This window comes from Ochotona curzoniae, unplaced genomic scaffold (assembly GCF_017591425.1).
Source record: "Ochotona curzoniae isolate NIBS_2020 unplaced genomic scaffold, NIBS_Ocur_1.0 scaffold_1852, whole genome shotgun sequence".
Lineage (NCBI taxonomy): Eukaryota > Metazoa > Chordata > Mammalia > Lagomorpha > Ochotonidae > Ochotona > Ochotona curzoniae.
The window spans coordinates 28,332,808-28,349,542 of NW_024467087.1; the positions used below are offsets into that span (position 1 = coordinate 28,332,808).

Below are 16,735 nucleotides of genomic sequence, written 5' to 3' on the forward strand. Positions count from 1 at the left end.
TCTGGGCTGGAAGGTCAATGAGGCTAATCCATTTGGTTAAACAAGATTTGATAATTTTAGGTCTCCTACTGCAACTGAAGTACACTTTTCTCCTGTGTTATCTTCAGGGAAAAAGTTAAGAAGCTACTATGTTCAGTCCAGAAAATTAAGCTGTATAATTCACACCAGAAAATCCTTTTTCTTCTCCTAACTCAGAACTTGGAAAAACTCTGACCTATCTTATAGCTATCCCCTACTTCCCAATGCACTTTGTGATAAATACACACCAAATGCCTGAATGGGACGGCAAGCAGCAGGGCAGGAAACAAAATTAGTTACTTTACTACTGCCTGGAGAGTTACAAGACTGGAGAGTTGGTGGATCGATGCTGTTTCATTTGCTGAGAAGGTCAAGGATAGTCATGTAAAGAGAAATTGAGGGCCATTGCCCTCAGGGAGTATATCTACATTTGAAGAGCTGCCAGCAGGCAGCAATGATAGCCTACCTTTGGAGTCTAGTGCCAGCTGTCCCACCTGTTTCAAGTGCAGATAGTGGACAAGCAGGAGTGGAGAACCAAATAACTGCTTGAAAAATATGGCAAAGTGACTCTGTCCAGCCTTGTTCTTCCATTGTATCATATAACCCTTCAGTCAGGCACCTACTTATGAACTAAGCAATTTTTTTTCTAAAAACATTGTGCATTTATCATATATGGAGCATAAAATGAAAATCATGATGGCCATAAATTTTCCTTCTAGATTTTATCACTGTTTTCTTTTTGCCTTTAATAAAAAGTCTCTATCCCACCATAAGGCCCTACTGTAGGCCCTTTTGTCTATTTGGATTTATCCTACATAGCTTTTAAGAGCAATGGTGAGAACTACCCTTTTGTTACTTTCCTTTTACACTCAGAGAATAAACTGAGCTTATTTTTATAATATAAGCTCCTCTGGACCTAAACTAGGACTTCTGGAATATTATATCCATAAACATTTTTCACCCTGATTTTTTTTTTTGCGTGAAGGGCCCTATTTTTCTCCACTCTGATTTTGTTTCATTGGTAAATGTGTTTCTATCAAGATCAGTACCTCCTTGAAAAACTAAAAAATTATAAATGGCTATTTGTATTAAAATTTGTCATCTAGTTGATGGCAGTCTTGCTATCCTGGCCCCACCATATCCTGTGTCCACATCTAGGTTCTCAGTCCTGGCCACAAGCCTCCATCATGCTATGCAAACTCGAACTGATCATGTGATGAGCAGGGAAACCAAAAACGTAAAGCAGCCTGTCACTACACACTTTTCAGTAAAAGCAATCAGAATAAAATTGTAACTTCAAAATCATATGACCTATAAAAATGAACTAAACACTGTGGCTTTTCAAAAAAAATCTACTTGTATGAGCTCCACCACTGAGCTATCTGCGAGATTAATTCATATTGACAGGTTAGAGATTCATCCCTCTGGGCAGTGCTAGAGACACACGGATCAATCCTAGCATCTTCCTCACCTCTATAACAACACACATCTTCTGATTTACAGAGTTTTTTTTTTTTTTAAACTCACTGAATCATTTTCACAACTTCCTAGAAAAATGTTGTATCTTTTTTTTTCATTTCATTTCATTTTTAATGTTGTTTACATAGGTTGAGAAGGCTGAATGCCCATGTGGGCCACTGATTAGGGTGAGGAGGATGTGGAGGAAAGTGGTTAGAACAAATACTTCCATTTTTCTTCTTTTTCTCCTGTTATCTGCAGGATCGGGGGTGGGGGGTGGGGAGTGAGTTTCTGCTTGCTGTCAAACTACATCAGCACCTGGGGATAGGGGACAGTCACTGGATATTATCTTAGAGACCCTGATGTGGGGAAGTGTTCCAAGGGAGTTAATGGAGTGGTTCTGATAGTTCATGACATTTTGTTGGTTTCATTGCAACAGGGTTGAGAAAATCTTTCCAAGGTCTAGTTGGTTGACAAAGTCTACTCTAGTACATTCACTGTCCCAGAAACATGTTGTAAAGCTCGGCCAGGAAATTTGCCCAATGTGTTCTCCTTTCTATCCTCTGAATAGGCACTCGACGCCCTCTGCTGGCCTAGATGAGCTGGCCATCATGTCCCCCAATACATCTGGGCATGCTGTCCGCTTCACAGGCCTCAGCAACTGAAGTCCAGTCCTGATACATGGACACCAAAGTCTGACTACACATCCTATGATTTTCCCTTTGCCTGGAGTTGAATCCATTGGTCTTGTTGGGAAGTCCCCCAAGAAACCCCTTCTGGGGTGACCCCAGTTCTGACTCTTGTTAGTGCCAGCTAATGTGGGGTCTGGTCCAGTCCATCACCCCTATCAGTCAATACACATACCACTAAATGCAGTTGCCTGGTCAGTTCCACCCAGTCTCATTTCCCTCACACACTGATGGGTGCTGTGGCCTAGCACAACCCAATCCACCACAAATCGAGCCCATATGCATACCATTGGGAAGTACAGCCTAGTGGGTGTCATCCCCAATAGTCCCCACCAGGGTCATCCCCAGTCCATGTTCCTGCACATGCCAGCATATGCAGTAGTCTAGTCTGGTCCGTCCTGCATTCCAACCAGCTCTGGCACAAACTCATGGTTGCTGCAGCTTAGCTGAACCCAGTCCACTCCCAGACCCAGTACATATGTGGGCCAATGGGTGTTGTTGCCTTGTCCAGTCAAGCCTGACCACAGCTCTTGCTCTCAAGCTCACCAGGGGGAGCAGCAGCCAAGTGGAGAAGTGTACACGGTTCCCCTACTAGGCCCACTCCCAGCCCCAGATCTTGCACTTCCTGAAGGGTATCACAATCTAACATGACATGACTTATACCCCGTCCTGGCATTTATCAGCAGATGTTGCTGCAAAGCTTGGCTGGCCAGCACTTATTCTGGCTCTTACAAGCAGATGCAGAGGCCTAGCTTAGCCTGACCCTCCCCCAAGCCCAGCTCACATGCAGGATGATAGGTGTTCCAGCTCTGCCTAGCCTGGTCCACCCACAATCCCAGCTCTCACACTCACCAGTAGAGCAGTGTCCTAGCCTGAGAGTCCCTGAAGTTCCCCTACCAGTCTCGCCCCCAGACTCAGGTCTTCCACATGCTGGTAGGTGCTGCAGCCCAGTCTGGTATGGCCAACCTTACCTTGGATTGTTGGCAGGAACTGCAGCCTGGCTCTGCCTGATTTGCCCACAGTCCCAGCTATGCTGGGAAGTGCTGCAACCTAGCCCAGCCTGGCCAGGCCTTGGTCCAGGCCCTCATGTGAACTGCTGGGTGTTGTGACCCAACCTGGCCCAGCCTGCTTCCTGTCCTTGCTCAGACACCTGACAGTGGTATTTTAATACTATACAAAATTCTTTCACAGAGGGCTGGTCACCCATAGGTGACTTACAGTGTGCTCCCTTTCTATCAGACAACTTTCATCTTTTCCTACATTTCTTTTTTTCCCCTTCATTTCTACCATCTATTCCAGAGCACACTTTACTTTTGGAATAGTGATATACTTCACTCATTATAACCCATATTTTACAAAGAAAAATACATACAAAATGGCTGACTTAACCTTTTGTGGTGTCCTATATTTGGAAAAAATAACTTTCCAGGTTGCCTCCAACTAGATATCAGAAATAATAAACTCACAATCATGTGGGGTTTTTTTGTGCATAGATTTAGTTCCTATCATCTGAAAACTTAAGAATCTTGCATATAATGAGAAATCAAGAATGGTTTTATATAGCTTGAACATTGCTATATAGTGTTTATGTCGGTTGGAGGTAGACTACTAATTGATAAGGTTAAATAGTATACACCAGAACCTACAACACATTCTTAAGACAGGTCTGCATATGCCATCATGATATTGAGATTTTAATTCATATAATAAGTAAAATGTTGATCTCTGCTGTTAGGGCAGAGTGGTACAGTGGTTAAGAGTTCAGGCTTTAGAGCCAAATTGCTTGGGTTCAAGATCTGGCTGCTTTACTTCCTAGCTACATGGCCTTGGGGGAGCAATTCGTTTCTCTCTGACTGATTTTTCTCACATATAAAATGGTGAGAATCATGATGCCTATAACATAGCACTATTGGGAAAGCTAAATAGGAGCATCTAGCAGTGTATACAAAATGCTCAGTAACCATAAGCCATTACTATTATCTTTATCCCAGCTACGCAGGCTGGCTCTTGTGACACTATCGATTTTTTTTTTTTTTTACATTTCAATTTTTTTTAAGACACCAAGTGTCTTCTGTGACATTATTCTCAAGTTTTATTCAATGTTAACTCATGTTAGTATTTCAATTTGAATTACATTTACCTTGGCCTCAAAATCAATGAAAATGAGAAGCAGATAATAATTGGGGGAGGGGGGGAGCTCTACTTTTACCAGAGTCTACAAAAGAAAATCTTTCCCAGCTGAGGCCATTGGCAGTGTCATAGTAGCTCTTGCATCACCACTACCATCTAACTGCTCTCATAGATATATAGAGGGGGATGCTGATCCCACAGGATGTTGGTATTCCTCATTTTTGAGTAGCACAGAGAATGAAATTCCATTGCCATTAGTGTGTATGGAGCATTGGTTTTATTTGGCATGTTAACGTGGGGAGAAGGGGACCCAGAAGATGGAGGAGAAAAAAAGGGATTGTAATTTCACTAAATCCAAGCATAAGACAGGAGATTCATTTCTAACATGATGCTATCAGGCCAGCTGTGTGAGGGAGTGCCAATCAGAGAAGTTGGGTCTGTGAACAGATGGGATTGTAGGTGTAAATGAAAAGGTGCCTGATAAGGGTCTGCCCATTAATTACAAATGAGGGTATTTAATTTCAGAAGCCTGTGATAAACTTCACCATGGGTGCTTGCCTAAGGCTGCTAACAATGGGCTTCAGAAAAATTCCAATTAACAGATTGTGTCCAGTGATGAGGTTAATGGAAATGAATGAGTAATTTGAGCCCATGGTGAACAATAACCTTGTCAAAGCTTTAGCCAGTCCAGAATAGGGAGAGTGGAACATCATCTATTCCCCTGTAGCATTCTCTGGCAATGAGGAGGAGACAATATGAGAAACTGACTTTAGTTCATTTTGTTTAGCTGCACTGCAAGTGTTTTTTGTGATGAACTCTCTGTGCTATGATCATCAGTCTAGTCCTCTAATATTATGCTAGTTTTTCAATAATGAGTCCTTATTTAAAATTCAAGAGCAAATTCTTAAGGGCCTGAATGTCAAGCACCTGTGGTGAGGTGGCAAGGAGCGGGAGGCAGGTAAAATCATTTTTGTGGCCATGTTCTCAGCCCCACTCATTGCAAATTTTGTAACTCAGTCAGGTTGGTTGATGTGCCAGATTTCTTTAAAAGCACAGTTACCAGAGATATGAACCAACCAAATCTCATTTCTTAGCCTGTTGATTTTCTTGTCACTCCTCCTCACCACCACCACCCCTTTCTTTTTTGCTTCTGTAAAAGATGATTTTATCAGGAAGTTCAAGATTACTGTGATTTTCGAGTTCAGAAAGAAGGAAAACTTAATGAGAATAAAATTGAATTCATCACCTGACCTCACTCTGAGTTAAAAAATGGCTGGTAAAGTGTCATTTTAAAAGATTAAATTTGGATGAGGATCGTGATTTAAAATAAATGCTATCCAAGATTTAGTCTACTAATTAGGGAGCCAGTAGGCCACAGGTCTGCAAATTATGACTCACATGGCAAATCAAGCCTATCACCTATTTGTGCAAATAAAATTGTATTGTAGCAAAGCTATGTCCATTCATTCACTTAATTGCCTATGGCTATTTTCATGCTACAGTGGTGGAGTTGTATGGTTCACAAAGTCTACACTACTTCTGGCCTTTTAAAAAAGAAATTTGTTCTCCTCTTATATATACTATCAGGAGTGCCAGAACAAATTTATAAATGGATGCAAAGTAGTCATCACCATGCAATCTGATATCAGGCAACTGACAAGAAATATTTGCATTACAACTTAGAGAATTGTTAAGCAATTCAAAGACAATCAAAGGCATGAATAGTCCTCAGACTATACTAGACAGAATCTCAGGGTTTTGCTTTTTGGTTTTTTATTTGTTTGCTTTTTTGTTTTGTTTTGTTTTTTTGACACCTGCTAATAGAATGCTCATATCTGCAGCAACGGCTAGTAGTTGTATCCCCATTATCTGAAAGTAGAATAGGAAAGTAGAATAGGAATGAACTATGAAGCCCAGGAAAAACCTTCAGAAAAATAAAGTCCTCACCAACATCTTCCTCTTTGAAATTCTCAGCCTCTAGCCAACAACAATCAGTTCAAATGCAAACAAACCTGCCAGGGGCATCTCCACATACAGTTATCACAACAGTTAAAAATTTGGTGATTTTTTTTTCCAGAACTTAACTGATTAAGCACCTAGAAAGATCTAAAAATTCAAGGACCAAAAGGAGAAACTGATGAAATTTAGTGAACCTAATGTAGACAGAAGTAGTCTAAAATATTAGAACAGATCATAGGAGGTAACGCTGGTTAAGGTTAACTTGTATTAAGATAGAGAGAATATTAAAAAGTACACAAAGCAGATTTAGAAAAAAAAAATCACTCTTAAAGCACTTCATACATCACAGTTTTGTCCAGGACATAGTGAACAGAAAAGTGCTACTATGTTAAGACATACTTTTAACTGGCGTATTCTTCTAACAGTTCTTGTTAGGATGATACACTAGGTCCTTGTAGACTCCAGTATCAGGGCATACTTCCTTGACTCTCCGGCTTCTCCGGCTTCTCCGGCTTCTCCAGCTCCTGAGCATGTACTAATCCAGTCATTATTTCAATTGCAGCACTGATTATCCTGGCCCCTAGATCACAGTTCAGATCTTGCCAGCCCAAGACAGATCTTCATCCTGAATGACTTCTGTTTCCTCAGAGACAAAGTGACTGGCCTCCTGGCCTGTCAGCTCTTGGCCTCTCCACCTTCACTGATCTTCATGTGCGCTCGGCTTCAGCTGTCTCCCTGCTCTACTCAGGGCTGGTCATCAGCAGCACTGTTCCACCATGGACATCATGTCCAGCAGCTCCCTGCCCCCAGTCTGGGGCCACACTTTCCCATCTTCTTATTTTGTCTCCTCGGACTTCATCTGCCCATAGGCTTCAGAGAGACCACAGGTCTCTTGATAGGCTTTCAACTCTCACCTCTGGGATCTCAGACTCATGCTTGGCCATCTGGACTATTTCCTCTTCAGCTTTTTCCCACTCCGCTAAAACCTCAACCCAGGGACAATCCCATCACTTGCATCCTCAATCTTGGTCTTGGGACTGTCAAAACTGTTAGAGAGGGGGGAGAAGCTACATGCTTCTGTGTGTCACTGCTACCCCAGAATTATAGGCCCTTCTGGACCTGAGACTTCAGGCCTGCCAGGCTGCCCTTTGTCTTTCTCCTTAGCAAGTATTGTGTCTATTCAACCCTAATAAAAACACCCCATCAACATCTACCTCGCTCACCTATGGGATCTCACCTCTTATTTCAAAGAGAAAACAGACAGGAGTTTCAAATGGGAATTACTTCATGTCTTCCTGTATGCAACAGCAAACTTACCCACAGCTGCATGCAGCTCACCTTGCCCTTCAGGTTCTGAAGATAAAAGCATTGGTCTTGCAGACCAAAAAGAGGTCCATCCTCCACCATAACCAACTATGCCATTTACTCCTCCTCAGGTGCCTCCATTCAGCCCAAACCCTTTCTTTCCCTCATCTGCAACCTCTGCCCTCCTCACTGGAGCCTCATTCTGGTCGAATCAAAGTATACCAGAGCTGCAGCTTCCCCTCCTTCCCTACATAGCCACATTTCTTAAATGAGGCCTGGCCCATTAAGCCAGTAACTCAAACAAGGCATTCAGTAAGAAGTTTTGGGTCCCCAAATTGTGACACAGCTGGAGACAAAGCTGCAACCAAGAAACAAAGAGAACAAGGAGTGTGCCCCTATGCAAAGTCCTGGCAATTGGGATTTAGAAAGGAGGGGGCTGAGAGCCACCATTGGAATCCTCCCTGCTTCAAGCCTTCATGGCTTTCCAAAGTTGGGGCAGATCACCGTAGCTGAGGCAGATCTGTGGTCACAGACAGGGGAGAGCTAGGGCTGGCAGACGCATATTGCAGCCAATCTCCCAGTTTCAACTACAGTAGTCCCACCCTCATCTGTGGACCATAGCTTCCAAGACACCCAGTACCTGACACCATGGATAACACCCAACTCAGTATCACATATTTTTCCCTGTACATGCATTTCTGTGATACTGCTTACAAAGTATTAATAGTAAGAGATTATTAATAATAAAATGGAACAAGTTCAACAATGTGCTGTAAAAGAAAGTTATCTGGGCCCGGCGCGGTGGCGCAGTGGTTAAGATACTCGCCTTGCATGCCCGGGATCCCATATGGGCGCCGGTTCTAATCCCGGCAGCCCCGCTTCCCATCCAGCTCCCTGCCTGTGGCCTGGGAAAGCAGTCGAGGATGGCCCAAAGCTTTGGGACCCTGCACCCGTGTGGGAGACCCAGAAGAGGCTCCTGGCTTTGGACTGGCATAGCATTGGCCAATGCGCTCACTTGGGGAGTGAATCATCGGACGGAAGATCTTCCTCTCTGTCTCTCCTCTCTGTATATCCGCCTTTCCAATAAAAATAAAAATAAATCTTTAAAAAAAAAAGTTATCTAAAGCCCATGGGTTGTTCATTTCTGGAACTATTCATTTAATACTTTCAGATGACCATGAAATCTTGGAAAGTGAAATCACAGTTCAGGGAATGCTGTATTATTACCGGCTAAAGACTTTCAGATTATACTTTCAACCCTTGACCTGTCATTAAAAATTCCTGCTGGAAGGAGCTGCATTGTGGTGCAGCATGCTAAGCTTCAGGCTGCAACATTGGCACCCCAAATCAGAGTTCCAGTTCATTTTATTTTTTCCTTTCAAAAGATTTAATTTTTTTGAAAGGCAGAGTGACAGAGAAGGCAAGACAGAAAGAGGGAGAAATCATCCATCCGCTGCTTCACTGCCTTAAGGGCCACAGTAACAACAGCCGGGCCAGTCCAAAGCCAGGAGCCAAGAGCTTCTTTTTTTTTTTTTTTTTTTTTTTAAAGATTTATTTTGCTCTTTCACATAAACATATCTTTTTAAGAAAATCATGCTGTGGTCCATACCTGCAATGAAGGAATCATGACTGGATATGATCTGAACTACTGTAACAATATGAAGGAATTCAGTGTGGGGGGAGGGTTTGGGAAGTGGCTGGGGGAATCCCAGAGCCTATGAAACTGTCATAAAAATGATATAAAATTTAAAAAAAGAAAATCATGCTGGAATTATAGTTTTCTGCTGCTGTTCCAGTAGGGACTTCAAACTCATCATGCCCCAAACCAAACTTTTTCAAATACATAAATAAGTCTTCTTAAAAATATTCAATTCCGGGCCTGGCACAATAGCCTAGTGGCTAAAGTCTTTGCCTTGGACACGCTGGGATCCCAATATGGGCACCAGTTCATGTCCTGGCAGCCTCACTTCCCATCCAGCTCCCTGCCTGTGGCCTGGGAAAGCAGTCAAGGATGGCCCAAAGCCTTGGGACCCTTCACCGATGTGGGAGACCTGAAAGGGGCTCCTGGCTCCTGGCTTTGGATTGGCTCTCTGTGGCCATTGCAACCACTTAGGGAGTGAGCCATTGGACAGAAGATGTTCCTCTGTCTCTCCTCCTCTCTGTATATCTGACTTTCCAATCAAAATAAAACAAAACTAAAAAAATATTCAGTCCAGTTGTGATCAAATGTTTCAAGTGTTTCCTCCTAGTCAACAGATAATATTGAAATTTCTTAAGATAGTATAGGAGCCCCTACTTGAATATTTTAACTTCGTATTCCATCCCTCCTTGTTCTCACAGTTTACGTGCGAGCACAGAAACTACAAGCTGACTTACTCAAGCCAAGCTGGTCTCATATATATTTTGTTTGGCCTGCACACTGTCTTTAACGATGTTTTGAGTCAGCATGTAAAAGTGATTATGTCCCCAGATACATGTATGTGACTTCTCACAAAATGATCGGGCCCTCATTTGTGCTTCTCAACGTGTAGGATTTAAAAAGCAGCTGTTTCCCTTTAAAGGAGCTGAACAGATCACCTGTTCCTGTTCCATCCACTTACTGAAACTACACCCACATCCAGCTCTCATTTCTGTTACCTGTTTGCCCCCTGTTGTCGACTATGTCATAAGGTATAGATAATTATAAGGAACTTCTGACTCTTCATTGCGGGCCTTTTTTTGTTATTGTGGCTGTCCTGTTGGTAGGACATGGTCCCTGCAGAGTTTACAAAGTGAAACACAGAAAGATAATGATGGGAGGGGAAAAAAAAGAGGGATCAGGAGTAGAAATATATGGTTTCCATTTTGAAGCAAAAAAAAAAAAAGAATATGGGATACAAGAACTGTCCCAAGTTTTTAAGACCTGAGAGATTTCAATACACAGCTAGCTTGCTAGCCTCCCTTTAGTGCTGTGGGCTGCTTACCTTTCTCAGCCAAATATGGAAAGGAAAGTCCAAGGAAAAAGCCCAAATGTAGTAGTTTGATTCGTAATTGAGAATGAATTTTTTTTTTTTTTAGATTTATTTACTTTTATTGGAAAGGCAGATTTATAGAGAGAAGGAAAGACAGAGAGAAAGATCTTACATCTGCTGATCCCAAATGGACACAACAGCTGGGGCTGAGCCAGTCAGGAGCCAAGTGCTTCTCCTGGGTCTCTCATGCAGGTGCAGGGTCCCATGGCTTTGGGCCATCCTCTACTACTTTCCCAGGTCACAACAACCAGGGAGCTGTAGGGGAAGTAGATCAACCAGGACATGAACCAGAGCCTGTATGGGATCCTGGTGCTTTCAAGGGGATGGTTAGCCAATTGTGCCATTGCACCAGGCCCAAGAGAATCAATTTCTTAATTTGAGAAAAAGAAAAATAATTTCTTATTTCTGGATGCCTGCTCTGTGTCCAGTACCGTATTCAATGCTACAGGGGGAAATGAGCAGACTGGTCCCTTCAAAGATGTCACAAGCTTATGGAGGAAGCAAGAACTACATATGTGAAATAATGAGAGAACAAAACAGTGACTATCTCGGGTGTAACGTAGTCCTCACAACAAAAACAATCTTTAGCACATTCACAGAAAGCATGTATTATGAAAAAGAAACATGTATTTCAAAAAGTTTGCATCAAAATAAGCTTATCTTTTAATTTCATTTTCCATGAACTTTTTAAAAATTTGAAATCGTTTTTATAATTTCACTTTTCCATTTTTAATTTTATATTAAGCTAAGCTTTATTTATTTATTTATTTTCCCTTCTATTTTATTTTTAGCTTTAAGGTACAATTCCATAGGTTCCATGAACTTTTGAATTCCTCTCATGGATGTCGCTTTAAAATTATCCTCCTGTTTTAATATTTCAAATTCAATTTTCTCCCCTTTGGGCAGCAAAGGATGGCCTCAAAGTTGGGTGAGGGTGATACTACAGAAGCTAGAGACAACGGCCCTTGCCATTCTTGAGTCCATCCCCACAGGATACCCCCACAAGGATACACACCCAGGAAGCGAAGAGTGAGATGGGTTGTGGCAGCCTGTGAATGAAAATGAGGAGTAAGGGCAGTCTGAGTGAGAGGATATGGTCAGTTCCAGCAGCCCAGTTTTCTTTTGAAAAGATTTCCTTTCTTGTGTCTAATACCCATAGAGCCAAATAAAAGAGGAGAAAAAGTTCCTCATTGTGAAAAACAAAACAAAAGTAGCCGGCCAGTACAGTAACTCAACAAAGCTACTCCTCCAGTGGTGGCGTTGGCATCCCATATGGGTGCCAGTTCCCATCCTGGCTGCTCCAGTTCCGATCCAGCCCCCTGATTTATGGCTTGAGAAGTCAGGAGAGGGTGACCCAAGTCCTTGAGGCCCTACACCCACGTGGGAGACCTGGAAGAAGCTCCTAGAATAAGCTTTGGATCAGCTCAGCTCTGGCTATTGTGGCTGCTTGGGGAGAGAAACATCAGGTTCACATCTCTCTTCCTCTGTCTCTTGTTTTCTCTGTAAATCTGTTTTTCAAATAAAAAGAAATCTTAAGATAACAAAAACCGAGGAAAGAGCAGGGGGAAAGGCTAGTGTGAGGGGAGAACAGGAAGAACAGCCTGGTAGGAGGTAGATGGCAGCGGACAGCATCTCTAACATAGTCAGGGGAGATGTTGTATTACCAGCTATCCCCTCTGCCCGCTCATTCAGGTGCTGGGAGATTGAGGCCTGCTACTGCCCAGAGAAAGGCCAGCTTCCCCAGAGCTAAGCTTTCCTCTTCCCGGGTAGACCATGATAAATTGTTTGCTTACCATCTTTCGCAGCTCTAGGCTTTGTGCCGATTGTGTTCCTCTGCATTTCCAGGCCCACTCAGACCCACTTCTTCCCCAGCCAGCAGGCGTATGTTCATCTCCAAGATGATGCTTTCTTGTGTCCAACTCACTTTATGAGCCAAGTTGCTCACTTCCTGGTATCTTGTATGGAGCTGCTCCCTCTACGTGTTTAACAGTGTTTCCTTATGCACTCAGCTTTCAACTGTCTGCAGCTGAAACACCCACTTAAGGAAGGCAACAGGTGTCTTACAAACTCTTCCTCCTCCACCTTTCTCCCACTTATGTTTTCTGGCCACTTCGCTGTTTGGGAATCCCTCCTGCCAGGTGGGAGGGAAGCAGAGATGATGAAAAACAGTAACTCATCCTCTTGTCAGTTTGCCAGTGACTGTGGGTTGTGAGGGCCTTTTAGAGAAAAAAGTTTTGAACGCAAAAGAAACTATTGATTTAAACAGTACTTGTCTCCTGGATGAGAATCTCAATTATTTATGATCTGGAACTGATAGTTTTGTGGGGTTTTTTGTTTGTTTCTTCCTTAAGTGTAGCAAGCTCAGTATTTCCCAAGCTTCTGAAATACTGTCTGTTCTTTGAACACTGATCCCACCCCTTCCAGAAAGACTTCTTTTTTTTAAATTATTTTATTTTGATAATCTTTACATGGTTGATTAGGGCACAAAGGGTCAAGGGCTATAGGAAAGAGGGTAAGACCATTGTTTCCACACTAATATCACCATTTTTCCCCTATAAATGGGGTAAGGGGAGAGATAAAGCGAGAAGCCCTGTCCAGCCACCCACCCATCCCAGGTCCCGGATGTGGGGCGTACTCCGAGGCTCCTACTCAAGTGGTTTTGATAGTTCAACAGTTCTGAATTGCTGCCAATCTCGCTATTCCAAGCACAATGTAATCTCTCCAGAATCCACTGACTGACATAATTCATCTTAGTCTCCATTTGCCTAGATTTTCACTGCCAACACTTGGCTGGGGTAGATACAGATTTGTTCCGTCCTCCCATCCTATTGCAGTACCAGGTGTCCTTTGCATGTTCCAATAGACTGCCATATCCTCCATGTGCACCTGAATATGCTGTCCACTGCTCTGTCTGGGCCTCTGAGTAGGCTCAGCTTTGACACATGCACTCCACGGTCAGGCTGTGGAACCTGCACTTCTCTTCATGGTTGGGGTTCTGGGTCCAGCAGTTCAGTTGGAAGGATCCCCAAAGAAACTATGTCTGAGGTGATCCCAGACCTAATTCTTGTGTGTGCATGCCAATACAGGGCCAGGCACAGTCCATTGCTCAAATCGGCCTACATGCACACTGTTAGTTGGATTGGTTCGTGTGGAAGACAGGGCTGGAAACAAAACTGACCTAACAATTGCAATCACCAACTTGTGCAAAAGCTGATTGGGGCGACAGACTGTGAAGAAAGACTTCTCTGACTATGCTAGCCATGTCTTGTGTAATAGAGCAAAATGAATCCATGCTAACAGAATGATGAGTGTTGAAGAATTGGTCTTCCAGTAATGCCCACTTGTATGTAGGTTTTGGGGGAAACAGAGCATGATCCCAAATGTGTTAATTCCTGCACTATGGCAGTTCTGGGGGCAGATATGCATATTGGCAGATGGGCCATTTATTGAACCTCCACCCCACCCTCCGAAAATCTATTCCTTTTATGCTTTCTGTACAATAGACATGTTTCCACTCTTTGTCAATACGGTGTTATAATCATGTACATCATTGGCTTCCCACTAAACTGAGCTCTTTGGAGTTGGGGGAAGAGAGAGGTGGTGGGTGGTAAACAGGCTTTTCTGTGATACTCCTGAGCTACAGGTTTTCTTGCTGAACTGAGTGAACCGAGAGCCAAGTCCCAGAAACATATTTTAAAGTTACTGGACTGACTTTTTCTGTACCACCAATGTTGGGGTACACTTAAATAAGATTGTAAATTGTAATTGCTTATGAAAGATTATATCACTATAGTAAAATGGGGAAAATCTGTCAGGGGTGGGAGTTTGGGGGGAAATCCAAGTCTATACGAAATTGTAACACATAATTCAAAAATTGAAAATAAAATATATATAAATATATCTAAAACATTTCTTTAAGTTACGGATATTTTCAATTCATTGATCAGGTTCTTTACACACACTCCCCCAGCAGTGATCATGAATACCTCAGGAACTCCACACATTTTGCTTATAACTGCTGTTCACATTAAACAATACTTCATGAGGATACAGGAATTGTGGGGCTAGTGCCCGGCCAAGTTCTTGAGGCACTCTGCAGTTTTCTTGAGGGTTCTTTTGCAACTGTTATCCCCTCTGCAAGCCTAGACATCCTCATGCACAGAGAACTTCTTCCTGACAATTAAAAATTCTCTTCATCTTCCTAGAATCTCCAGGGAGTAGAATGAGCACTATCTAGCCTTGATCTTTGGTTCCCTGGAGTCCCATATTGATTTAATTTAAGTGAGTGTTCTGCCTCCATGCCTTGATTTAGTGGCAGTCTTTAAGACTACAAGTTATCATTTGCCTTTTCAAAAAATATTTGTATGATCTCTGTGGCTAATTTGAAACTGAGCATATATTACTATAAACTGCTAACCAGTGTGTGTACATCTGATCTACCCAACTAAGTTCCAGAAGATCCAAAACCATCTCCTTTATTGCTCTTCATCCTTCATTGTGACTCAGACAAAATTGGGCATGTTGTGTTTTCAGGATTTAGGAGCAGGCTTTTGATTGGATGGGCGTGTTGGCTCTGCTACTGAGCACTCTATCATCATAGGTGTGTTCTTCAACCTCTCTGTGTCCCCACTTCTTTATATTTACCTCAAAGGTTTATCATGGAGATTAAATGAGTGCAACTAGATGCAAAGCATTTAGAACTTTACAGGGCACATAGTAAGCATTTCCCACAATCAGTCTTAAAGGTAAAGAGTAACAAAAGAATTCCTGATCTGCCCATATTTGATGGACTCTATGCTCCTTCTCTCTGGAAACTTTAATCTTGCCTTTCCGTGGTTCTCATTTCTGCATCTAGGTGCCCACTCTGATGATGGATACCCAGTTCTCTGAGTTCACACCAGACATCACTCCAATTATGCTGGCTGCCCACACCAACAACTATGAAATCATCAAGTTGCTTGTCCAGAAACGGGTCACAATCCCACGGCCGCACCAAATCCGCTGCAACTGTGTCGAGTGTGTATCCAGCTCAGAAGTAGATAGCCTGCGCCATTCTCGTTCCCGACTGAACATCTACAAGGCATTAGCAAGCCCCTCCCTCATTGCCTTATCAAGTGAGGACCCCATCCTAACGGCCTTCCGACTGGGCTGGGAGCTCAAGGAGCTCAGCAAAGTGGAGAATGAGTTCAAGGCTGAGTATGAGGAGCTCTCCCAGCAGTGCAAGCTCTTTGCCAAAGACTTGCTGGATCAAGCCCGGAGCTCCCGGGAGCTGGAAATCATCCTCAACCACAGAGATGACCACAGTGAAGAACTTGATCCTCAGAAGTACCATGATCTGGCTAAGCTGAAGGTGGCAATCAAGTACCACCAGAAAGAGGTAAGCTGAGCTCACCTCTGCTGTCTTGGTTTGCTTCAGATCTGCCAAGTAGTCTGGAGCCACAGAGCAAGAGATAGCAGTTCTGTATAGCTCAGACCTCTAACAGATGGCTCCACAGTCCTCTCAACAGTTCAGGTCATTTGTTCAAGGCACAGATTGCCTCCATAGAATTCATCATAGCTAGATACATAACCATGTGATGTTTTCCCTGGGAAAACATTCATTAAACAAATGCTTAAAAACAATACTTGGTACTGGCATTGTGACTTACAGGGTTAAGCCACTTGAAACGCTGGCATCCCATATGGGCACAGGTTTGACTCCTACTGCTTCACTTACAATACAGCTCTCTGCTAATGTGTCTGGGGAAGCAGAGGAGGATGACCCAAGTGCTTGGGTACCCCGCAACCATGTGAGAGACCCAGAAAAAGTTCCTGGTTCCCAGCTTGAGACAGACCTAGCTCTGGTCACTGTTGCCATTTGGGGAATGAACCAGTGGATAGATTTTTATTCTCTCTCCCTCACTCTCCTTCTCTCTAGTAAATTATTATTATTTTTAAATCACAAGCTTCTGAAGAACTTCTAGTAAAGGACCCATATACATGCAAAGTAATACAATAGCATTTTGAAAATATCTACTTATTTATTTGAAAGGCACTTACAGAGGAGAGAGAGAGAGAATCTTTCATCTGTTGCTTTACTCCCCAGATGGCTGGAATGGCCAGGGCAGGGCCCTGGCTGGCACTCTATCCAGATCACCTATGTGGGTTCAGGGATCCTTTTTCTGC

At 43.0% G+C, this 16,735-nt stretch overlaps 1 protein-coding gene across 1 annotated transcript in view; it reads left to right on the forward strand.

Moving 5' to 3' along the window:
• TRPC5 (transient receptor potential cation channel subfamily C member 5) overlaps window positions 1-16,735 on the forward strand; it is a 137,663-nt gene that overhangs the window by 21,647 nt on the left and 99,281 nt on the right. The window contains exon 2 of the mRNA XM_040999942.1: window positions 15,426-15,947. Within this exon, the coding sequence (XP_040855876.1) occupies window positions 15,426-15,947 (522 nt within the window). The remainder of the gene's footprint in view (window positions 1-15,425; window positions 15,948-16,735) is intronic.